At 49.1% G+C, this 25,122-nt stretch overlaps 1 protein-coding gene across 2 annotated transcripts in view; it reads right to left on the bottom strand.

Moving 5' to 3' along the window:
* Positions 1 to 25,122, bottom strand: part of LOC139234946 (tolloid-like protein 2) — a 251,756-nt gene that overhangs the window by 35,812 nt on the left and 190,822 nt on the right. For both annotated transcript variants that reach the window (XM_070865919.1, XM_070865920.1), the window contains 3 exons: positions 7,005 to 7,121; positions 5,612 to 5,757; positions 2,195 to 2,390 (listed from right to left, as the gene is read on the bottom strand). In XM_070865919.1, the coding sequence (XP_070722020.1) occupies positions 2,195 to 2,390; positions 5,612 to 5,757; positions 7,005 to 7,121 (459 nt within the window). The remainder of the gene's footprint in view (positions 1 to 2,194; positions 2,391 to 5,611; positions 5,758 to 7,004; positions 7,122 to 25,122) is intronic.

Below are 25,122 nucleotides of genomic sequence, written 5' to 3'. Positions count from 1 at the left end.
AACGACCCAGATAATCTGTTTGTGATGTTGATTGAGGGATAAATATTGGCCAGGACACCGGGGATAACTCCCCTGCTCTTCTTCAAAATAGTGCCATGGGATCTTTTACATCCACCCGAGAGAGCAGACAGGGCCACGGTTTAACGTCCAAAAGACGGCACCTCTGACAGTGCAGCACTCCCTCAGCGCTGCACTGGAGTGTCAGCCGAGATTTTTGTTCTCGAGTCTCTGGAGTGAGACTCGAACCCACAACCTTCAGACCCAGAGGCGAGTGTGCTGCCCACTGAGACCCGACTGACACTACCAAAATAGGAGCTGCAGTTAATTGTTTAGAAGATCAAAGGAAGCTGCAATGGGATATTAATCAGATATGGGAATGAGTTAAAGTGCAGGAGATCGAATTCAATGCGATTAAGTGCGAGGTGATGCATTTTGATAAAAAGATTAACAGCAATGATTATACTGTGACTGGGAGCAGGACTGTGGGGGAGCAGAGGCAATTGGCGGGGGACAAGTTCCCAGGATGTTGAGGGCAGAACCTCCCAGGCTGCAAAAAAACATCGAATGGAATTCTAGGTTTTATCCCAAGAGGATAGAACGTGAAAGCCAAGAGGTGGTGGTGAGCCGATATAACTGGCTAACACAGCCTCAGTTAGAGGACAGTGTGCATTATGAGAGGGATATTGAGACTGGCGAGAGTGCAGCACAGAGCCACTGGTGTGGGGAAATGCAGACACACACACATTGGAGCTTTTTAATTGGGACAACACAGATTATGGCAGCAGGTGATCGAAGTGTTTAGAATTATGGGCCATTGATAGAAAATGAAATGTAAGAGATTTAGAGCAGGGGGTGGATAAACCTCTTCACACAGAGAGGCCGCTTGCTCTGCACCGCTCAATTACGGCAAACAGTCTCCTTCCCTCTACACCGTCCTATCCCTTCAATGTTTTAAACACTGGCATCATTTCCCTCCTAATCCGCGTTAATTCTGTCCGACAATTGCTCCTGTGAATGACCACTGTGTGACAGGAGTCAGGAGCGGTCTGTGGGGAATGATGGGTGGGGACGGCCCATCGATCGGCGGGTTCAGCAACCAGAAACATTGAATTTGTATAGCGCCTACCTCAGGATGTCCCAAAGCACTTTACAGCCAATGAAGTACTTTTGGAGTGTAGTCGCTGTTGTAATGTGGGGAAACGCGGCAGCCAATTTGCGCACAGCAAGCTCCCACACAGCAATGTGATAATGACTCAGATAATCTGTTTTTCCACTGATGTTGATGGAGGGATAAATATTGGCCAGGAAACCGGAGAGAACTCCCCGGCTCTTTTTCGAAATAGTGCACCAGGATGTTTTACGTCCACCTGAGAGAGCAGACGGGGCCTCGGTTTAACGTCTCATCTGAAAGACGGCACCTCCGACAGTGCAGCACTCCCCTGAGTGTCAGCCTAGATTTATGTGATCAAGTCCCTGGAGTGGGACCTGCTGACTCCGAGGCGAGAGTGCTGCCCACTGAGCTAGGGGCTATAGTGATGTGCAATATTACAGAGCACTGCTCGACACAGGAACTGAAACTGTACCACTGAAATACTGGACCAACACTTTTCATTGAGGGCTAACAATTACCCAAGGACATCATTGGTCAAAGAACCAGAAGAAAATGACACAGCGAGTTACGATCGGGAACGCACAGCCTGAAAGGGCGTTGGAAGCAGATTCAATCGTAACTTTCAAAAGGGAATTGGATACTTGAAGGGGAGACACTTACAGGGCTGTGGGGAAAGAGCGGGGGAGGGCATCTAATTGGACAGGTCTGTCAAAGGCTCTTTGACAGAGCTGTCCAATCAGATGCCCTCCCCTGCTCTTTCCCCACAGGCACGACAGGCCTTAAGAACATAACATAAGAACTAGGAGCAGGAGTCAGCCATTCGGCCCCTCGAGCCTGCTCCGCCATTCAATACGATTATGCCTGATCCGATCACGGACTCAGCTCCACTTCCCCGCCCGCTCCCCATAACCCCTTATGGCCTCCTTCTGTGCAGTATGCTTCTATGATATCACAAGAGTTAACCCCTCGGATGTAGCAGAGTGAGCAACTTGGGTAGTACTCTGCAATTCCTCAGTGGCAGATTGCCGGAGCCGGTCACCGATAAAGGAGGCACCAGCTCACCACGGCAGGAGCCAAACCCACCCTTGAAGTAGTTTGCGGCGAAGCCGGCCTTGCTGATGGAGCCATCCGACATGAACTTCATCCACAGCTTGTTGGAGCTGGACTTGATATCGTGGGGCTTGCTGTAACCGCAGAAGTGGCCAATCAGGGGGGAGTCTGCGCTGTCACCATCGCGGATCTCCAGGTAGTCGTACGCACAGGTGTCGTGCCTCTCAATCTGCGAAGCGCAAATACAACAACACAAGGGGTTTGTGGGAGAATGTTCTCACAATCGTAGCAGCAACGGTCGATAATTTACCCAGCAACAGGCAATAGTAAACATCACAGACTGTGGGGCGAGGAGGGGCAATAAGTCACTTCAGCACTGTCATTGTAACCCAGTCAGGTCGTTGCCCCACCCCCAACCCCACATACAAACATTCATTGGGCCCGATGTCCTGTGCGTGCCAGCACTAGGCCATGGTCCCCAGGGCGTGCAGTCAGGAGACTCAGCTGGGTTCTCTAACACAGCGAGGAACCCGTCACTGTGCCCCAGGATGTCCGACCAATGCCCCCCACCAGCGATACATGGAGCTGGAGCGTGTCCAAGCAACCATGCCTCACTGGTGATGTGAAGACTCAGACTGCTCCCCACATCACCGTGAATTCCTAAATTGGAGATGGGTAACGCTAAGGGCGCCCGTGGGTGTTGAGGAATCTTAGAGAGGGACCGAGGCACTCGGTGCCCGAGACCCACCGAGACACTCGGTGCCCGAGACCCACCGACCGAGACACTCGGTGCCGAGACCCACCGACCGAGACACTCGATGCCCGAGACCCACCGACCGAGACACTCGGTGCCGAGACCCACCGACCGAGACACTCGATGCCCGAAACTGACCGAGACACTCGGTGCCTGAGACCCACCGACCGAGACACTCGATGCCGAGACCCACCGACCGAGACACTCGATGCCCGAGACCCACCGACCGAGACACTCGGTGCCGAGACCCACCGACCGAGACACTCGATGCCCGAGACCCACCGACCGAGACACTCGGTGCCCGAGACCCACCGACCGAGACACTCGGTGCCGAGACCCACCGACCGAGACACTCGATGCCCGAAACTGACCGAGACACTCGGTGCCTGAGACCCACCGACCGAGACACTCGATGCCCGAAACTGACCGAGACACTCGGTGCCTGAGACCCACCGACCGAGACACTCGATGCCCGAAACTGACCGAGACACTCGGTGCCCGAGACCCACCGAGACACTCGGTGCCGAGACCCACCGACCGGGACACTCGATGCCAGAGACCCACCGAGACACTCGGTGCCCGAGACCCACCGACCGGGACACTCGGTGCCCGAGACCCACCGACCGAAACACTCGGTGCCGAGACCCACCGACCGGGACACTCGGTGCCGAGACCCACCGACCGTGACACTCGGTGCCCGAGACTCACCGAGACACTGGATGCCCGAGACCCACCGACCTAGACACTCGGTGCCGAGACCGACCGAGACACTCGATGCCCGAGACCGACCGACGAGACACTCAGTGCCGAGACCCACCGACCGGGACACTCGATGCCAGAGACCCACCGAGACACTCGGTGCCCGAGACCCACCGACCGAGACACTCGGTGCCCGAGACTGACCGAGACACTCGGTGCCCGAGACCCACCGACCGAGACACTCGGTGCCGAGACCCACCGACCGGGACACTCGGTGCCGAGACCCACCGAGACACTCGATGCCCGAGACCCACCGAGACACTCGATGCCCGAGACTCACCGACCGAGACACTCGATGCCAGAGACCCACCGACCGAGGCACTCGGTGCCCGAGACCGACCGAGACACTCGGTGCCCGAGACCCACCGAGACACTCGGTGCCCGAGACTCACCGACCGAGACACTCGGTGCCCGAGACCCACCGAGACACTCGGTGCCCGAGACCCACCGACCGAGACACTCGGTGCCTGAGACCCACCGACCGAGACACTCGGTGCCCGAGACCGACCGAGACACTCGGTGCCCGAGACCGACCGACCGAGACAATCGGTGCCCGAGACCCACCGACCGGGACACTCGGTGCCCGAGACCCACCGACCGGGACACTCGGTGCAAGAGACCCACCGACCGAGACACTCAGTGCCGAGACCCACCGACCGGGACACTCGGTGCCCGAGACCCACCGAGACACTCGGTGCCGAGACCCATCGACCGGGACACTCGGTGCCCGAGACCCACCGACCGGGACACTCGGTGCCCGAGACCCACCGACCGAGACACTCAGTGCCGAGACCCATCGACCGGGACACTCGGTGCCCGAGACCCACCGACCGGGACACTCGGTGCCGAGACCCATCGACCGGGACACTCGGTGCCCGAGACCCACCGACCGGGACACTCGGTGCCCGAGACCCACCGACCGAGACACTCAGTGCCGAGACCCATCGACCGGGACACTCGGTGCCGAGACCCACCGACCGGGACACTCGGTGCCCGAGACCCACCGACCGAGACACTCAGTGCCGAGACCCATCGACCGGGACACTCGGTGCCGAGACCCACCGACCGGGACACTCGGTGCCGAGACCCATCGACCGGGACACTCGGTGCCCGAGACCCACCGACCGAGACACTCGGTGCCGAGACCGACCGACCGGGACACTCGGTGCCCGAGACCCACCGACCGGGACACTCGGTGCCCGAGACCCACCGACCGAGACACTCGGTGCCGAGACCCACCGACCGAGACACTCGGTGCCCAAGACCCACCGAGACACTCGGTGCCCAAGACCCACCGAGACACTCGGTGCCCGAGACCGACCGACCGGGACACTCGGTGCCCGAGACCGACCGACCGGGACACTCGGTGCCCGAGACCCACCGACCGAGACACTCGGTGCCGAGACCGACCGACCGGGACACTCGGTGCCCGAGACCGACCGACCGGGACACTCGGTGCCCAAGACCCACCGAGACACTCGGTGCCCGAGACCCACCGAGACACTCGGTGCCCAAGACCCACCGAGACACTCGGTGCCCAAGACCCACCGAGACACTCGGTGCCCGAGACCCACCGACCGAGACACTCGGTGCCCGAGACTCACCGACCGACCGAGACACTCGGTGCCCAACACACCGGGAGACTCGGTCTCGGTCGAGTTGGCACATCCTCGTAGAGAAAAGATTGACAAGGATTTTGACAGGTGTGGTGTCGCCGAGAGGTGCCTGGTTGGGTGATCGCGGTGACTGTTGGCAGGTTCACAGTGGCTGTGGTATGGATCATGGCAGTGCCAGGGGCGAGGGATGGGGCAATCACCCTGCTGGGGCCCTGCTCCCCAGATCGGTCATCAGCGAGACCTGTCGGTGGAAGCAGCTCGTGTGGCCTGCCCTGGGAAAGAATAACTCCACACAAACAAATCTACAAAGTGAAGCGTTACCTCGAAGGCCTGGAAGACCAGCCCGACATGGAACTCCTTGGCCACGGTAATCCTCCAGACACATTCCTTGGATGGGCTGTAATCATCGGGGTAGTTCGGGGACTGAATCTGCCCCGTGTCCCTCCGGATATCCCCTCCACAGATTGCTGGGCAACAAAGAGCAAAGTCTGAAGCAAGCCGTGCACTCCATGGGGAACAACTATCAATTGCAGATTTTAACAACACTTATAATTATATTGCACCTTTATCAGACAAGATTTAACACTGGCCCACATAAAGAGATATTGGGCTGAAAGTTGCGGCCTCTGCGGGTGGGTACGATGCATGTATGTGCACGAAGAGGCCTTGCAAATTCCGGTTCTCGGGGCCCGATGCACATGTCTTTTAACTGATCGCAAGCCTCCCCCTTTGCCCAACTCGTGCTCAGCCAATGTCCTTCAAACTCTTACGCCTGGTAAAAGCAGGCGTATAGCTTACCTTTACCAGCATAAGAGTTTTAAAACATAGAAAAATGTAATTTAGTCAATAATTTTTATGTTAAAAACCCTGTCCATTAAGGTAAATTTATTTTTAACCCTACTAAAACACATTAAAAAAAATTCAATGTGCCAGGCGCTGTGCCTTCCTGAAGATTGGCATCAACTTGATCCCACCCTCACTCGCACCAGCTCAGAAACGGGCACCAATCATACCTTGGGAGGCTGAGATCGAGGATTCATAGAATCAGAGAAATTTACAGCATGGAAGGGGGCCATTCGGCCCATCGTGTCCGTGCCGGCCGACCAAGAGCTACCCAGCCTAATCACACTTTCCAGCTCTCGGTCTGTAGCCCTGCAGGTTACGGCACTTCAGGAGCACATCCAAGTACTTTTTAAAGGTGGTGAGGGTTTCTGCCTCTACCACCCTTTCAGGCACTGAGTTCCAGACTCCCACCATCCTCTGGGTGAAGAAATGTCCTCTCAAATCCTCTTTAATTTCCCACATTACAACAGTAACTACACTCCAAAAGTGCTTCATTGGCTGTATAGCGCTTTGAGACGTCCGATGGTCGTGAAAGGCGCTATATAAATGCAAGTATTTCTTTCTTTCTGAACCTCCTGCCAATTACTTTAAATCTATGCCCCCTGGTTGTTGCTCTGCTAAGGGAAACAGGCCCTTCCTATCCACTCCCCTCAGCCTCCTCTGTTCCAAAGAAAACAGACCCAGCATCTCCAATCTTTCCTCATCGCTAACGTTCTCCAGTCCAGGCAACATTTTTGTAAATCTGCTCTGTACCCTCTCTAGGAGGAGTCCATTGATTCTTAAATTAGCTGAAGATCTAGTTGTTGAAGGTAAGAATCATTTAGCAAAATGTCACCCTTAAAGCATGCTTTTGTTTAAAAAATATTTGTACCTTCATAAACGGCGGAGAAGCCTTTGCCGACCCAGTTGCTGCTGCTGCGGAACTCGATCCAGAGGCGACTGTCGATGGAAACGATGGTCTCTGGGAGTTTCTTCCCGCAGAACCTGCCTGAAAGGAGGAGACACAGGAGGATCAGCAATAAACTGCCAGTTACTCAACTTGGGAAACGCAATTTAAAGATTAATTTTTTAACGTCGTGGCTCAGTGGGTAGCACTCTTCCGGCCTCTGAGTCAGAAGGTTGTGGGTTCAAGTCCGACTCCATGGGCGATGTGTTGCAGATGCAGCGTGTGGGAGCTGGTGGACACCAGTGTGATCCACGGCGACCACACCTGCAGCAAGTGTTGGCGGCTCGAGGAACTTTGGCTTCGTGTTGATGAGCTGGGGTCCGAGCTTCAGGCACTGCGACACCTCAGGGAGGGGGAGAGTTACCTGGACACTGTGTTCCAGGAGGCAGTCACACCCCTTAGGTTAATTCATTCAAATTCGATCCGTGGTCAGGGACAGGAGGGTGTGACTACGAGTGAGGAAGGTATGGGGACCCAGGAGGTAGTGATGGAGGAGCCTCGGCCCTTGCTCTTGTCCAACAGGTTCGAGGCTCTTGCTCCCTGTGTGGATGAGAGCAGGGACTGCAGGGAGGATGAGCAAACTGACCAAAGCACCATGGTACAGGGACCATTCAAGTGGGGGGAGTAAAAAGAAATTTGGTAGTGGTAGGGGACAGTATCGTTAGGGGATAGATATTGCCACTGGACTAAGATCTCACTCTGTCAAGCCCGTGTGGTGGCTGGTGTGCAACGGCCAGCCCACGTTAAAAAAATTCATGCACAGGCATCTTCCACCCCTGGAGTTCAGGACTGGAACATCGGGACCTTTACTGAAACATCTGTGAACTCATCCCTTTTGGTTGGAAGCAAGTCATCCTCACTTCGAGGGACCGCCTATGATGATGATGATGATTGTTCTCTGCAGCCGAGAGCCTGAGTCCCGAAGGCTGTGTTGCCTGCTCGGTGTCAGGGTTAAGGACATCTTCTCGGGGCTGGAGAGGAACTTGGTGGGAGTGGAAAGATCCAGTTGTTGTGGTCTACGTGGGTACCAATGACATGGTAGGACAAAGAAAGAGGTTCTTCTGAGGGTGTATGAGCAACTAGGGACTAAATTAAAAAGCAGAACCACAAAGGTAATAATCTCTGGATTACTACCTGAGCCACGAGCAAAGTTGCATAGGGTCAATAAGATCAGAGAGATGAATGTGTGGCTCAAAGGCTGGTGTGGTCGAAATGGGTTTCAATTCATGGGGCACTGGCACCAGTACTGAGGAACGAGGGAGCTGTTCCTTCGGGGTGCACTTCATTTGAACCGGTGAGCAGAAATGTAAAAAGTCAAAGAGAAAGGAGCAGGTAATAGTGCAGGGTAACGATGGGGGTAATGATAACCAGAGGGTGACAGGAAGGGACAGAGCGTATAAACATAAGAGTGCACCAGGAAGTAGAGTGAGAGCAGGGAAAAAGGGTAAAAAGATAAATTTAAAAGCTCTTTATCTGAATGCACACAACATTCGTAACAAAATCAATGAGTTGACGGCACAAATAGATACAAATGGGTATGATCTGATAGCCATTACAGAGACGTGATTGCAAGGTGACCAAGGCTGGGAACTGAATATTCAGGGCTATTTGACATTTCGGAAGGACAGGCAGAAAGGAAAAGGAGGTGGGGTAGCTCTGTTAGTAAGGGATGAGATCAGTGCAATAGTAAGAGATGATATTAGCTCAGAAGATCAAGATGTAGAATCAGTTTGGGTGGAGATAAGAAATAGTAAGTAAGGGAAAGGAGCCACTGGTGGGAGTAGTCTACAGGCCCCCTAACAGTAGCTACACTGTACAACAGAGTATATATCAAGAAATAATGGAGGCTTGTGAGAAAGATACGGCAATAATCATTGGCGATGTTAATCTTCATATTGACTGGACAAATCAAATCGGCAAAGGTAGCCTTGAGGACGAGTTCATAGCGTGTATCCGGGATGGTTTCTTGGGAATACATTGTGGAACCAACCAGGGAACAGGCTATTTTAGACCTGGTAATGTGTAACGAGTCTGGATAAATTAATGATCTCGTAGTGAAGGATCCTCTTGGGAAGAGTGATCATAGCATGGGAGAATTTCAAATTCAGTTTGAGGGTGAGAAAGCTAGGTCTCAAACTAGTGTCCTGAATTTAAATAAAGGTAATTACAAAGGTATGAAGGCAGAGCTGGGAAAGTGTACTGGGAAAGTATATTAAAGGGTAAGACTGTAGATAAACAGTGGCAGCCATTTAAGGAGATATTTCATTATCTCAGCAAAGATATATTCCAGTGAGAAACAAAGACTCCAAGAGAAGGATGAACCATCCGTGGCTAACTAAGGAAATAAAGGATGGTATCAAATTGAAAACAAAGGCATACAATGCTGTGGAGAGTAGTGGGAGGCCAGAGGAGTGGGAGATTTGTAAAAACCAGCAAAGGACAAAAAAATATGATAAAGACACAGAAGGTAGCATGTGTCATGTATTCTACATGGCTACTGTTGGTATTATCTCAAGGTGTGCCACCAGAGGGCACAGCAGTGGGAGACTTGTAGGTTACCTGTACAGGTGTGCCTGGCCTAGTATAAAAGGCAGGCCACTAGGTGTGATCCTCACTCTGGAGTTAACTAATAAAGGACCAAGTTCACTACAGTTCAAGTACAACACACTGCCTCGTGGAATCATTGTTAGAGCATCTAAGGACACAACAACTGGCGACGAGATTACGAACTTTCACGCGGAAATGGCTACCCTTGGTACGTTGCAGCAGATCGCCGATGGTGATGATTGGGATGCCTTTGTGGAGAGGCAAGAACGCTTTTTCACAGCAAACGACCTGGCAGGAGACGACCCGGCCGCACTGGCTGATAAGCGCCGCGCTATCCTGCTAACCAGTTGTCGGCCCAACGTCTATGGCCTCGTCAGGGACTTGCTGGCACCAGCGAAGACAATGAACAAGTTGTACAAGGAGCTCGTAACCCTGATCTAGGAGAAAGTCAAGCCCAAGGAGAGCATCCTCACAGCTGGACACCGGTTCAAGACCCACCGATGGCCTGAAGGCCAGGAAGTCGCGAAGTACGCTGCAGACCTCAGGAGGCTGGCGGCACCGTGTGAGTTCGGCGACCACCTCAACGAAGCGCTGCGAGACATTTTTGTCACTGGAATTGGCCACGAGGGCCTTCTTCACAAGCTACTGTCGGTGGATACCACAGTCACCCTGCAGAAGGCCATCTCTGTGAGCCAGTCATTCATGACCTCAACCTGCGGCTCTAGGCAGATTTCTCACCTTCAGGACTCAAACCCGGCAGGTACTGTGCACAGAGTGGTGCCGTTCAGGAGCTGGACTGTAGAGCGCGAATCCTCTCAGGGAAGAAAGAACAGGCCCCCGAGTCCCTTAACTCAGAGTCTGCCAAGGGGGGCTAATCGAGTAGCACCATGCTGGCGTTGCGGAGGGAATCACAGGGCTCACCAGTGCCATTTTAAAGACTATGTGTGTAAAGGCTGCAGCACAAAGGGCCACCTCCAGTGAATGTGTAAGAGAAATATGACCCACTGTGTCTATGAGAAGTCGCAGATGGCCAGGAATCCATCGTGGATTATGAATTGTTAGACAGAGAGGCAGCCCAGTCCCACGAGGAGGTACATAGTATGTTTACCTGCAACACCGAGTGTTCCCCGCTGAAGATGGAAGTTGAGATAGAGGGAAGTCCATTCTTCATGGAAGTGGACACGGGGCGAGCCAGTCAGTGATGAATCAAGGAGCCTTTGAGAGGCTATGGGACAATCCAGCTGAACGACCCAAATTGGTCCCGGTTCAGGCAAAGCTGTGCACCTACACCAATGAAATCATCTCAGTCGTTGGTAATGTGAATATAAAGGTACTCCATGATGGTGCGGTGCACAAGTTACCTTTGTGGATTGTTGCAGGTGATGGACCAACGCTGCTCGGCAGAAGGTGGATGGAGAAGATCCATTGGAAGTGGGGAGACATCACCCCTCCAGCAATCGAAGCCCTCTGCGCTCAGAGGCAAAGCATGCCCTCACCTGAGAGTGGACCAGACACCAATGAGCTGACCAGCATGGCACCCGAGACACAGACCGCTCAGCACGACTGCGTGGAGATGATCCAGCTGAGACGACCCGAACGCACCTTCCAGGCTCCAATGGCAGGACTCCGGAGGGAGAAAATCAGATCCAGAGGCGACTTCCTAACTGCGGAGGCAGAACCCGGGGAGAAGAGGATCACCGCAGTCGACATCGTTGATGGAGGAAAGATGGCGCCCAAGCCACGAGGTGATGCACTGAAGAGAAAGATGGCTGCTGCCAGACTACGAGGTGCAGCGCTGATGGAGCAACGCGTGGTACCAAATGACGAAGCGGATTGGGGTAAAGAAAGCAAGGCTCTCTTAAAGGAGGCCTGCAATCCACTACAATTAAAGGGACAGTTCCACACAATTAAACATAGAAACATAGAAAATAGGTGCAGGAGCAGGCCATTCGGCCCTTCTAGCCTGCACCACCATTCAATGAGTTCATGGCTGAACATGAAACTTCAGTACCCACTTCCTGCTTTCTCGCCATACCCCTTGATCCCCCTAGTAGTAAGGACTTCATCTAACTCCCTTTTGAATATATTTAGTGAATTGGCCTCAACTACTTTCTGTGGTAGAGAATTCCACAGGTTCACCACTCTCTGGGTGAAGAAGTTTCTCCTCATCTCGGTCCTAAATGGCTTACCCCTTATCCTTAGACTGTGACCCCTGGTTCTGGACTTCCCCAACATTGGGAACATTCTTCCTGCATCTAACCTGTCTAAACCCGTCTGAATTTTAAACCTTTCTATGAGGTCCCATCTCATTCTTCTGAATTCCAGTGAATACAAGCCCAGTTGATCCAGTCTTTCTTGATAGGTCAGTCCCACCATCCCGGGAATCAGTCTGGTGAATCTTCGCTGCACACCCTCAATAGCAAGAATGTCCTTCCTCAAGTTAGGTGACCAAAACTGTACATAATACTCCAGGTGTGGCCTCACCAAGGCCCTGTACAACTGTAGCAACACCTCCCTGCCCCTGTACTCAAATCCCCTCGCTATGAAGGCCAACATGCCATTTGCTTTCTTAACCGCCTGCTGTACCTGCATGCCAACCTTCAATGACTGATGTACCATGACACCCAGGTCTCTTTGTACCTTCACTTTTCTTAATCTGTCACCATTCAGATAATAGTCTGTCTCTCTGTTTTTACCACCAAAGTGGATAACCTCACATTTATCCACATTATACTTCATCTGCCATTCATTTGCCCACTCACCTAACCTATCCAAGTCACTCTGCAGCCTCATAGCATCCTCCTCGCAGCTCACACTGCCACCCAACTTAGTGTCATCCGCAAATTTGGAGATACTACATTTAATCCCCTCGTCTAAATCATTAATATACAGTGTAAACAGCTGGGGCCCCAGCACAGAACCTTGCGGTACCCCACTAGTCACTGCCTGCCATTCTGAAAAGTACCCATTTACTCCTACTCTTTGCTTCCTGTCTGACAACCAGTTCTCAATCCACGTCAGCACACTAGCCCCAATCCCATGTGCTTTAACTTTGCACATTAATCTCTTGTGTGGGACCTTGTCGAAAGCCTCCTGAAAGTCTAAATACACCACATCAACTGGTTCTCCTTTGTCCACTTTACTGGAAACATCCTCAAAAAATTCCAGAAGATTTGTCAAGCATGATTTCCCTTTCACAAATCCATGCTGACTTGGACCCATCATGTCACCATTTTCCAAATGCGCTGCTATGACATCCTTAATAATTGATTCCATCATTTTACCCACTACTGAGGTCAGGCTGACCGGTCTATAATTCCCTGTTTTCTCTCTCCCTCCTTTTTTAAAAAGTGGGGTTACATTGGCTACCCTCCACTCCATAGGAACTGATCCAGAGTCAATGGAATGTTGGAAAATGACTGTCAATGCATCCGCTATTTCCAAGGCCACCTCCTTAAGTACTCTGGGATGCAGTCCATCAGGCCCTGGGGATTTATCGGCCTTCAATCCCATCAATTTCCCCAACACAATTTCCCGACTAATAAAGATTTCCCTCAGTTCCTCCTCCTTACTAGACCCTCTGACCCCTTTTATATCCGGAAGGTTGTTAGTGTCCTCCTTAGTGAATACCGAACCAAAGTACTTGTTCAATTGGTCTGCCATTTCTTTGTTCCCCGTTATGACTTCCCCTGATTCTGACTGCAGGGGACCTACGTTTGTCTTTACTAACCTTTTTCTCTTTACATACCTATAGAAACTTTTGCAATCCGCCTTAATGTTCCCTGCAAGCTTCTTCTCGTACTCCATTTTCCCTGCCCTAATCAAACCCTTTGTCCCCCTCTGCTGAGTTCTAAATTTCTCCCAGTCCCCGGGTTGGCTGCTATTTCTGGCCAATTTGTATGCCACTTCCTTGGCTTTAATACTATCCCTGATTTCCCTAGATAGCCACGGTTGAGCCACCTTCTATTTTTTATTTTTACGCCAGACAGGAATGTACAATTGTTGTAATTCATCCATGCGGTCTCTAAATGTCTGCCATTGCCCATCCACAGTCAACCCCTTCAGTATCATTCGCCAATCTATCCTAGCCAATTCACGCCTCATACCTTCAAAGTTACCCTTCTTTAAGTTCTGGACCATGGTCTCTGAATTAACTGTTTCATTCTGCATCCTAATGCAGAATTCCACCATATTATGGTCACTCTTCCCCAAGGGGCCTCGCACAATGAGATTGCTAATTAATCCTCTCTCATTACACAACACCCAGTCTAAGATGGCCTCCCCCCTAGTTGGTTCCTCGACATATTGGTCTGGAAAACCATCCCTTATGCACTCCAGGAAATCCTCCTCCACCGTATTGCTTCCAGTTTGGCTAGCCCAATCTATGTGCATATTAAAGTCACCCATTATAACTGCTGCACCTTTATTGCATGCACCCCTAATTTCCTGTTTGATGCCCTCCCCAACATCACTACTACTGTTTGGAGGTCTGTGCACAACTCCCACTAACGTTTTTTGCCCTTTGGTGTTCTGCAGCTCTACCCATATAGATTCCACATCATCCAAGCTAATGTCTTTCCTAACTATTGCATTAATCTCCTCTTTAACCAGCAATGCTACCCCACCTCCTTTTCCTTTTATTCTATCCTTCCTGAATGTTGAATACCCCTGGATGTTGAGTTCTCAGCCCTGATCATCCTGGAGCCATGTCTCCGTAATCCCAATCACATCATATTTGTTAACATCGATTTGCACAGTTAATTCATCCACCTTATTGCGGATACTCCTTGCATTAAGACACAAAGCCTTCAGGCTTGTTTTTTTAACACCCTTTGTCCTTTTAGAATTTTGCTGTACAGTGGCCCTTTTTGTTCTTTGCCTTGGGTTTCTCTGCCCTCCACTTTTCCTCATCTCCTTTCTGTCTTTTGCTTTTGCCTCCTTTTTGTCTCCCTCTGTCTCCCTGCATTGGTTCCCATCCCCCTGCCATATTAGTTTAACTCCTCCCCAACAGCACTAGCAAACACTCCCCCTAGGACATTGGTTCCGGTCCTGCCCAGGTAACAAGAATTGTAATCTAGAGTAAAAAGGTGCAATGGATAATGTAAAGTGTGTAACTGACCATGTAAAATGTGTAACTGATAGTCGGAATTGTATACATGCAACCAGCAAGGAAAAGTTGCGCGATTATGTACAATGAGCGATTGATGATCTGAACTGTGCATATGCAACCAGCGAGGAAAAGTCGCATGACCGTGATCGGACCCCTCGAGTGGTCATCATAAGTAAGGAAAAGCTGTGCGATGCAGGGTTCCCACTGCAGGCAGCCAATGCAGCGGCAGACACCCATCGAGTGCACACAGGTCCAGCGAGCTACCCAATGCTGTAGCCTGCATCCCGGGGACCAGAGTCATGCACCACGAAGTGTGGACACAAGCAACCAACACACACGAGCTGCGAAGCAAGCGACCTCAGCAGGACAATGGCAACGGTATTGATACCATGCCCTGGGTCGGCTCCATCTCTCAGGCAACCGATGGCACCAACTGCCACAAGCCTGAAGGAGCAGACTGCACTAAGGCCATACCCCTAGATGTAGGGTGACCCACCACTGTTTCCCCAGAGGAAACAAGCACCAGTCAGGATCGCAAACCAAGCGACGCTCAGGCCAGCGAGTCAGCGGTTTCCCTGTGCACTGCTAGACATAAGAACAGACAACAGCTCCTCAGGGAGCAGCTGGGACCAGGGCATAAAGAAAGGACAGGGAGGTTGCAGACATCTGTGAACCTGCCTGATGCTTGGGACCATGGCAACAGCCCCGAGAGCAGGCTACGCGAGCCGACCGGCTTCCCACTGCCAGCACTGGGCACTGAGCCACCACCAGACTGCAGGGATACCACCCAGCAGCTCCGGAACTAGCTTGTCCTCACGCACTGGTCACCGCATCGACAAGGCATCTAATGTACTTGTCGTACCTTGGAACCAAACAAAAAAACGCAAAACCCACTTAGCTGAACTTGAATTTACATGAATGTCAGGAGCCTCTGCCACACCAACGTGGGGCCGGGGGGGTGGGTGAAATGGAAGAATGGAGTGGTCAGGAACACACACACAAACAGCAACCACAAGCATGCTACTGCACCAACTATCCACCCAAGGTTGAGTCGGCCCGCCAGAGGTCTACCAGACAGAACCCACAGAGAGCTAAGCCCAGAGCACAGTCAATGCAGAGGCGATTTGCACTGAGGGTTCAGAGGGGAGTGATGTCATGTATCTTAAATGGCCACTGTTGATACTATCTCAAGGTGTGCCACCAGAGGGCACAGCAGTGGAAGACTTGTAGGTTACCTGTACAGGTGTGCATGGCCTAGTATAAAAGGTGTGATCCTCACTCTGGAGTTAACAAATAAAGGACTAAGGTCACTACAGTTCAAGTACAAAACATTGCCTAGTGGAGTCATTGTTAGAGCATCTCAGGACACAACAGCATGTGACAGTAAACTAGCAAGAAATATAAAAACAGACAGCAAGAGCTTCTCCAGGTGTATAAAAAGGAAGCGAGTAGCTAAACGTTGGTCCCTTAGAGGATGAGACTGGGGAATTAATAATGGAGAACAGGGAAATGGCAGAGACTTTGAACAAATATTTTGTATCAGTCTTCACAGCAGAAGACACTAAAAACATCCCAATAATAATAAATAATCAAGGGGTTATAGGGGGTGGGGGGAACTTAAAACAATCACTTTCACCAGAGATAAAGTACGAGGCAAACTAATGGGACTAAAGGTGGACAAGTTCCCTGGACCTGATGGCCTGCATCCTAGGGTCTTAAAAGAAGTGTTTTTGGATTTCCAGAGAGCATTCAATAAGGTGCCATATAAAACGTCCCACCCACCCTTTCCCTCAACGACTATCTGTCTTATCTGTGACAGGGACTGTGGTTTTCGCATTGGACTGTTCAGTCACCTAAAAATTCATTTTTTAGAGTGGAAGCAAGTCTTCCTCGATTACGAGGGACTGCCTATTATGATGATGATGAGCCACTTCTGCCGTGGATTCTGCATGCTCTCGGCGACGAGACTTGAGGTGCTCAGCGCCCTCCCGGATGCACTTCCTCCACTTAGGGTGGTCTTTAGCCAGGGACTCCCAGGTGTCGGTGGGGATGTTGCACTTTATCAGGGAGGCTTTGAGGGTGTCCTTGAAATGTTTCCTCTGCCCACCTTTGGCTCGTTTGCCGTGAAGGAGTTCCGAGTAGAGCGCTTGCTTTGGGAGTCTCATGTCAGGCATGTGAACAATGTGGCCTGCCCAGCGGAGCTGATCGAGTGTGGTCAGTGCTTCAATGCTGGGGATGTTGGCCTGGTCGAGGACGCTAATGTTGGTGGCGTCTATCCTCCCAGGGGATTTGCAGGATCTTGCGGAGATATTGTTGGTGGTATTTTAAAAGAAGTGGCTGCAGAGATAGTGGATACATTGGTTGTAATTGGAGATTACATTGGAGACAAAAACAAAAAACAGAAAAGCGATGAGTAAAAATGGAGGGCAGAGAAACCAAAGGCAAGAAACAAAAAGGGCCACTGAATATAAAAGGGCTACAGGAGGGGTAAAAACTAAAAATCATGGTTTAAAAACGAGGATGAAAACACTCTACCTAAATGCACGCAGCATTCGAAATAAAGTAAATGAGTTGACGGCACAAATCATTACAAATGGGTATGATTTGGTGGCCATTACAGAAACATAGTTGCAAGGTGGCCAAGACTGGGAATTAAACATACAGGCGTATCTGACGATTCAGAAAGATAGGCAAGAAGGGAAAGGAGGTGGGGTAGCTCTGTTAATAAAGGATGATATCAGGGCAGTTGTGAGGGATGATATTGGCTCCAATGAACAAAATGTTGAATCATTGTGGGTGGCGATTAGAGATAGTAAGGGGAAAAAGTCACTGGTCGGCGTAGTTTATAGGCCCCCAAATAATAACTTCACGGTGGGGCGGGCAATAATCAAGGGAATAATGGAGGCATGTGAAAAAGGAATGACAGTAGTCATGGGGGATTTTAACCTACATATCGACTGGTCAAATCAAATCGCAGGGAGTAGCCTGGAGGAGGAATTCATAGAATGCATACGGGACTGTTTCTTAGAACAGTATGTAACAGAGCCTACAAGGGAGCAAGCCATCTTGGATCTGGTCCTGTGTAATGAGACAGGAAAAATAAACGATCTCCTCGTAAAAGATCCTCTCGGAATGAGTGATCACAATATGGTTGAATTTGTAATACAGATTGAGGATGAGGAAGTTGTATCAGAAACGAGGGTACTATGCTTAAACAAAGGGGACTACAGTGGGATGAGGGCAGAGTTGGCTAAAGTAGACTGGAAACAAGGACTAAACGGTGGCACAATTGAGGAACAGTGGAGGACTTTTAAGGAGCTCTTTCATAGTGCGCAAAAAAAAAATATTCCAGTGAAAAAGAAGGGCGGCTAGAGAAGTGATAACCAGCCGTGGATAACCAAGGAAATAAAGGAGAGTATCAAATTAAAAACCAATGCGTATAAGGTGGCCAAGGTTAGTGGGAAACTAGAAGATTGGGAAAATTTTAAACGACAGCAAAGAATGACTAAGAAAGCAATAAAGAAAGGAAAGATAGATTACGAAAGTAAACTGGCGCAAAACATAAAAACAGATAGTAAAAGCTTTTACCGATATATAAAACGGAAGAGAGTGACTAAAGTAAATGTTGGTCCCTTAGAAGATGAGAAGGGAGATTTAATAATGGGAAATGTGGAAATGGCTGAGACCTTAAACAATTATTTTGCTTCCGTCTTCACAGTGGAAGACACAAAAACAATGCCAAAATTTGCAGCTCACAGGAATGTGGGAAGGGAGAACCTTGAAACAATCACTATCACTAGGGGAGTAGTGCTGGACAGGCTAATGGGACTGAAGGTAGACAAGTCCCCTGGTCCTGATGAAATACATCCCAGGGTATTAAAAGAGATGGCTGAAGTTATAGCAGATGCATTCGTTATAATCTATCAAAATTCTCTGGACTCTGGGGAGGTACCAGCGGATTGGAGAGCAGCTAATGTAACGCCTCTGTTTAAAAAGGGGGGCAGGCAAAAGGCAGGTAACTATAGGCCGGTTAGTTTAACATCTGTAGTGGGAAAAATGCTTGAAACTATCATTAAGGAAGAAATAGCGGGACATCTGGATAGGAATAGTGCAATCAAGCAGACGCAGCATGGATTCATGAAAGGGAAATCATGTTTAACTAATTTACTGGAATTCTTTGAGGATATAACGAGCATGGTGGATAGAGGTGTACCGATGGATGTGGTGTATTTAGATTTCCAAAAGGCATTCGATAAGGTGCCACAGAAAAGGTTACTACAGAAGATAAAGGTGCGCGGAGTCAGAGGAAATGTATTAGCATGGATAGAGAATTGGCTGGCGAACAGAAAGCAGAGAGTTAGGATAAATGGGTCCTTTTCGGGTTGGAAATCAGTGGTTAGTGGTGTGCCACAGGGATCAGTGCTGGGACCACAACTGTTTACAATATACATAGATGACCTAGAAGAGGGGACAGAGTGTAGTGCAACAAAATTTGCAGATGACACTAAGATTGGTGGGAAAGCGGGTTGTGTAGAGGACTGAGAGAGACTGCAAGGAGATTTGGATAGGTTAAGCGAATGGGCTAAGGTTTGGCAGATGGAATACGATGTCGGAAAGTGTGAGGTCATCCACCTTGGGAAAAAAAACAGTAAAAGGGAATATTATTTGAATGGGGAGAAATTACAACATGCTGTGGTGCAAAGGGACCTGGGGGTCCTTGTGCATGAATCCCAAAAGGTTAGTTTGCAGGTGCAGCAGGTAATCAGGAAGGCAAATGGAATATTGGCCTTCATTGCGAAAGGGATGGAGTACAAAAGCAGGGAGGTCTTGCTGCAACTGTATAAGGTATTGGTAAGGCCGCACCTGGAGTACTGCGTGCAGTTTTGGTCACCTTACTTAAGGAAGGATATACTAGCTTTGGAAGGGGTACAGAGACGATTCACTAGGCTGATTCCAGAAATGAGGGGGTTATCTTATGATGATAGATTGAGTAGACTGGGTCTTTACTCCTTGGAGTTCAGAAGGATGAGGGGTGATCTTATAGAAACATTTAAAATCATGAAAGGGATAGACAAGATAGAGGCAGAGAGGTTGTTTCCATTGGTGGGGGAGACTAGAACTAAGGGGCACAGCCTCAAAATACGGAGGAGCCAATTTAAAACCGAGTTGAGAAAAAATTTCTTCTCCCAGAGGGTTGTGAATCTGTGGAATTCTCTGCCCAAGGAAGCAGTTGAGGCTAGCTCATTGTACATTAATGATTTAGACGAGGGGATTAAATGCAGTATCTCCAAATTTGCAGATGATACTAAGTTGGGTGGCAGTGTGAGCTGCGAGGAGGATGCTATTAGGCTGCAGAGTGACTTGGATAGGTTAGGTGAGTGGGCAAATGCATGGCAGATGAAGTATAATGTGGATAAATGTGAGGTTATCCACTTTGGTGGTAAAAACAGAGAGACAGACTATTATCTGAATGGTGACAGATTAGGAAAAGGGAAGGTGCAACGAGACCTAGGTGTCATGGTACATCAGTCATTGAAGGTTGGCATGCAGGTACAGCAGGCGGTTAAGAAAGCAAATGGCATGTTGGCCTTCATAGCGAGGGGATTTGAATACAGGGGCAGGGAGGTGTTGCTACAGTTGTACAGGGCCTTGGTGAGGCCACACCTGGAGTATTGTGTACAGTTTTGGTCTCCTAACTTGAGGAAGGACATTCTTGCTATTGAGGTAGTGCAGCGAAGGTTCACCAGACTGATTCCCGGGATGGCGGGACTGACCTATCAAGAAAGATTGGATCAACTGGGCTTGTATTCACTGGAGTTCAGAAGAATGAGAGGGGATCTCATAGAAACGTTTAAAATTCTGACGGGTTTAGACAGGTTAGATGCAGAAAGAATGTTCCCAATGTTGGGGAAGTCCAGAACCAGGGGTCACAGTCTGAGGATAAGGGGTAAGCCATTTAGGACCGAGATGAGGAGAAACTTCTTCACCCAGAGAGTGGTGAACCTGTGGAATTCTCTACCACAGAAAGTAGTTGAGGCCAATTCACTAAATATATTCAAAAGGGAGTTAGATGAAGTCCTTACTACTCGGGGGATCAAGGGTTATGGCGAGAAAGCAGGAAGGGGGTACTGAAGTTTCATGTTCAGCCATGAACTCATTGAATGGCGGTGCAGGCTAGAAGGGCTGAATGGCCTACTCCTGCACCTATTTTCTATGTTTCTATGTTTCTATGAATGTTTTCAAGTCAAAGATAGATAGATTTTTAACCAATAAGGGAATTAAGGGTTACGGGGAGAGGGCGGGTAAGTGGAGCTGAGTCCACGACCAGATCAGCCATGATCTTATTGAATGGCGGGGCAGGCTCGAGGGGCTAGATGGCCTACTCCTGTTCCTATTTCTTATGTTCTTATGTTCTTATGTAATCTACCAAAATTCCCTGGATTCTGGAGAGGTCCCAGCGGATTGGGAAACCGCAAATGTAATGACCTTGTTTAAGAAAGGAGGGAGACAGAAAGCAGGAAACTATTGACCAGTTAGCCTAACATCTGTCATTGGAAAAATGCTGGAGTCCATCATTAAGGAAGTAGTAGCAGGACATTTAGAAAATCAAAATGCAGTCAAGCAGAGCCAGCATGGTTTTATGAAAGGGAAATCATGTTTGACAAATTTGCTGGAGTTCTTTGAGGATGTAATGAGCAGGGTGGATAAGGGGGAACCAGTAGATGTTGTGTATTTGGATTTCCAGAAAGCATTCAATAAGGTGCCACATAAAAGGTTACTGCACAAGATAAAAGTTCACGGGATTGGGGGTAATATATTAGTGTGGATAGAGGATTGGTTGACAAACAGAAAACAGAGAGTCGGGATAAATGGGTTATTTTCCGGTTGGCAAACTGTAACTAGTGGGGTGCCACAGGGATCAGTGCTGGGGCTGCAACTATTTACAATCTATATTAATGACTTGGATGGAGGGACTGAGTGTAATGCAGTCAAATTTTCTGATGATACAAAGATGGGCAGGAAAGCAAGTTGTAAGGAGGACACAAAGAATCTGCAAAGGGATATAGGCAGGCTGAGTCAGTAGGCAAACATTTGGCAGATGGAGCATAATGTGGGAAAATGTGAGGTTATCCATTTTGGTAGGAAGAATAAAAAAGCAAATTACTATTTAAATGGGGAGAGATTGCAAAGTGCTGCAGAACAGACACCTCGGGGTCCTTGTACATGAAACACAAAAAGTTAGTATGCAAGTACAGCAAGTGATCAGGAAGGCAAATGGGATGTTGGCCTTTATTGCAAGGGGGATAGAGTATAAAAGCAGGGAAGTCCTGCTACAACTATACAGGGTATTGGTGAGGCCACACCGGGAGTACTGCATACAGTTTTGGTCTCCATATTTAAGGAAGGATATACTTGCATTGGAGGCAGTTCAGAGAAGGATCACGAGGCTGATTCCTGAGATGAGGAGGTTGTCATATGAAGATAGGTTGAGTATGTTGGGCCTATACACATTGGAGTTCAGAAGAATGAGAGGTGATCGTATTGAAACTGACAGGGTGGATGCATTTTGGAAGTTTCTGGATGTAGCATTCATAAACAGGACTGTCCAGACCAAACCAAACCCTAACAGAGAAAGGATTAACCCTTCCTGACGCGATGAGGTTTGAGTGCTGACGTCTCTGCTGAGGGGGAGGAACTGATGATAAAACTACCAATCACGAAGCTGGGTGGGGTGAGAGAATGTGGTGAGGGTCAAGCACAGAGCCTGGGGTAAGGGTCATGGGCGGGGTCACAAACCGTACTCCGTTTAAAAAAAAATCATTCTTGGAAAATGGGCGTCGTTGGCAAGACCGGCATTTATTGCCCAGCCTTAATTGATCTTGAGAAGGTGGTGGTGAGCCGCCACCTTAAACCGCTGCAGTCCGTGTGGTGAAGGTACTCCCACAGTGCTCTTTGAATATAAGAACTAGGAGCAGGAGGCCCCTCGAGCCTGCTCCGCCATTCAATAAGATCATGGCTGATCTGATCATGGACTCAGCTCCACTTCCCCGCCCTCTCCCCGTAACCCTTAATTCCCTTATTGGTTAAAAATCTATCTATCTTTGACTTGAAAACATTCATAGAAACATAGAAACATAGAAAATAGGTGCAGGAGTAGGCCATTCAGCCCTTCTAGCCTGCACCGCCATTCAATGAGTTCATGGCTGAACATGAAACTTCAGTACCCCCTTCCTGCTTTCTCGCCATAACCCTTGATCCCCCGAGTAGTAAGGACTTCATCTAACTCCCTTTTGAATATATTTAGTGAATTGGCCTCAACTACTTTCTGTGGTAGAGAATTCCACAGGTTCACCACTCTCTGACTATCTGACTATCTCCGCCTTAAATGTATTCAAAGACCCAGCCTCCACAGATCTCTGGGGCAGAGAATTCCACAGGTTTACATCAGTCATTGAAGGTTGGCATGCAGGTACAGCAGGCGGTTAAGAAAGCAAATGGCATGTTGGCCTTCATAGCGAGGGGATTTGAATACAGGGGCAGGGAGGTGTTGCTACAGTTGTACAGGGCCTTGGTGAGGCCACACCTGGAGTATTGTGTACAGTTTTGGTCTCCTAACTTGAGGAAGGACATTCTTGCTATTGAGGTAGTGCAGCGAAGGTTCACCAGACTGATTCCCGGGATGGCGGGACTGACCTATCAAGAAAGATTGGATCAACTGGGCTTGTATTCACTGGAGTTCAGAAGAATGAGAGGGGATCTCATAGAAACGTTTAAAATTCTGACGGGTTTAGACAGGTTAGATGCAGAAAGAATGTTCCCAATGTTGGGGAAGTCCAGAACCAGGGGTCACAGTCTGAGGATAAGGGGTAAGCCATTTAGGACCGAGATGAGGAGAAACTTCTTCACCCAGAGAGTGGTGAACCTGTGGAATTCTCTACCACAGAAAGTAGTTGAGGCCAATTCACTAAATATATTCAAAAGGGAGTTAGATGAAGTCCTTACTACTCGGGGGATCAAGGGTTATGGCGAGAAAGCAGGAAGGGGGTACTGAAGTTTCATGTTCAGCCATGAACTCATTGAATGGCGGTGCAGGCTAGAAGGGCTGAATGGCCTACTCCTGCACCTATTTTCTATGTTTCTATGTTTCTATGAATGTTTTCAAGTCAAAGATAGATAGATTTTTAACCAATAAGGGAATTAAGGGTTACGGGGAGAGGGCGGGTAAGTGGAGCTGAGTCCACGACCAGATCAGCCATGATCTTATTGAATGGCGGGGCAGGCTCGAGGGGCTAGATGGCCTACTCCTGTTCCTATTTCTTATGTTCTTATGTTCTTATGTAATCTACCAAAATTCCCTGGATTCTGGAGAGGTCCCAGCGGATTGGGAAACCGCAAATGTAATGACCTTGTTTAAGAAAGGAGGGAGACAGAAAGCAGGAAACTATTGACCAGTTAGCCTAACATCTGTCATTGGAAAAATGCTGGAGTCCATCATTAAGGAAGTAGTAGCAGGACATTTAGAAAATCAAAATGCAGTCAAGCAGAGCCAGCATGGTTTTATGAAAGGGAAATCATGTTTGACAAATTTGCTGGAGTTCTTTGAGGATGTAATGAGCAGGGTGGATAAGGGGGAACCAGTAGATGTTGTGTATTTGGATTTCCAGAAAGCATTCAATAAGGTGCCACATAAAAGGTTACTGCACAAGATAAAAGTTCACGGGATTGGGGGTAATATATTAGTGTGGATAGAGGATTGGTTGACAAACAGAAAACAGAGAGTCGGGATAAATGGGTTATTTTCCGGTTGGCAAACTGTAACTAGTGGGGTGCCACAGGGATCAGTGCTGGGGCTGCAACTATTTACAATCTATATTAATGACTTGGATGGAGGGACTGAGTGTAATGCAGTCAAATTTTCTGATGATACAAAGATGGGCAGGAAAGCAAGTTGTAAGGAGGACACAAAGAATCTGCAAAGGGATATAGGCAGGCTGAGTCAGTAGGCAAACATTTGGCAGATGGAGCATAATGTGGGAAAATGTGAGGTTATCCATTTTGGTAGGAAGAATAAAAAAGCAAATTACTATTTAAATGGGGAGAGATTGCAAAGTGCTGCAGAACAGACACCTCGGGGTCCTTGTACATGAAACACAAAAAGTTAGTATGCAAGTACAGCAAGTGATCAGGAAGGCAAATGGGATGTTGGCCTTTATTGCAAGGGGGATAGAGTATAAAAGCAGGGAAGTCCTGCTACAACTATACAGGGTATTGGTGAGGCCACACCGGGAGTACTGCATACAGTTTTGGTCTCCATATTTAAGGAAGGATATACTTGCATTGGAGGCAGTTCAGAGAAGGATCACGAGGCTGATTCCTGAGATGAGG

The sequence above is a fragment of the Pristiophorus japonicus genome, chromosome 22 (genome assembly GCF_044704955.1).
Source record: "Pristiophorus japonicus isolate sPriJap1 chromosome 22, sPriJap1.hap1, whole genome shotgun sequence".
Taxonomy (NCBI): Eukaryota; Metazoa; Chordata; class Chondrichthyes; family Pristiophoridae; genus Pristiophorus; species Pristiophorus japonicus.
This window is presented reverse-complemented; position numbering and strand designations above follow the sequence as displayed.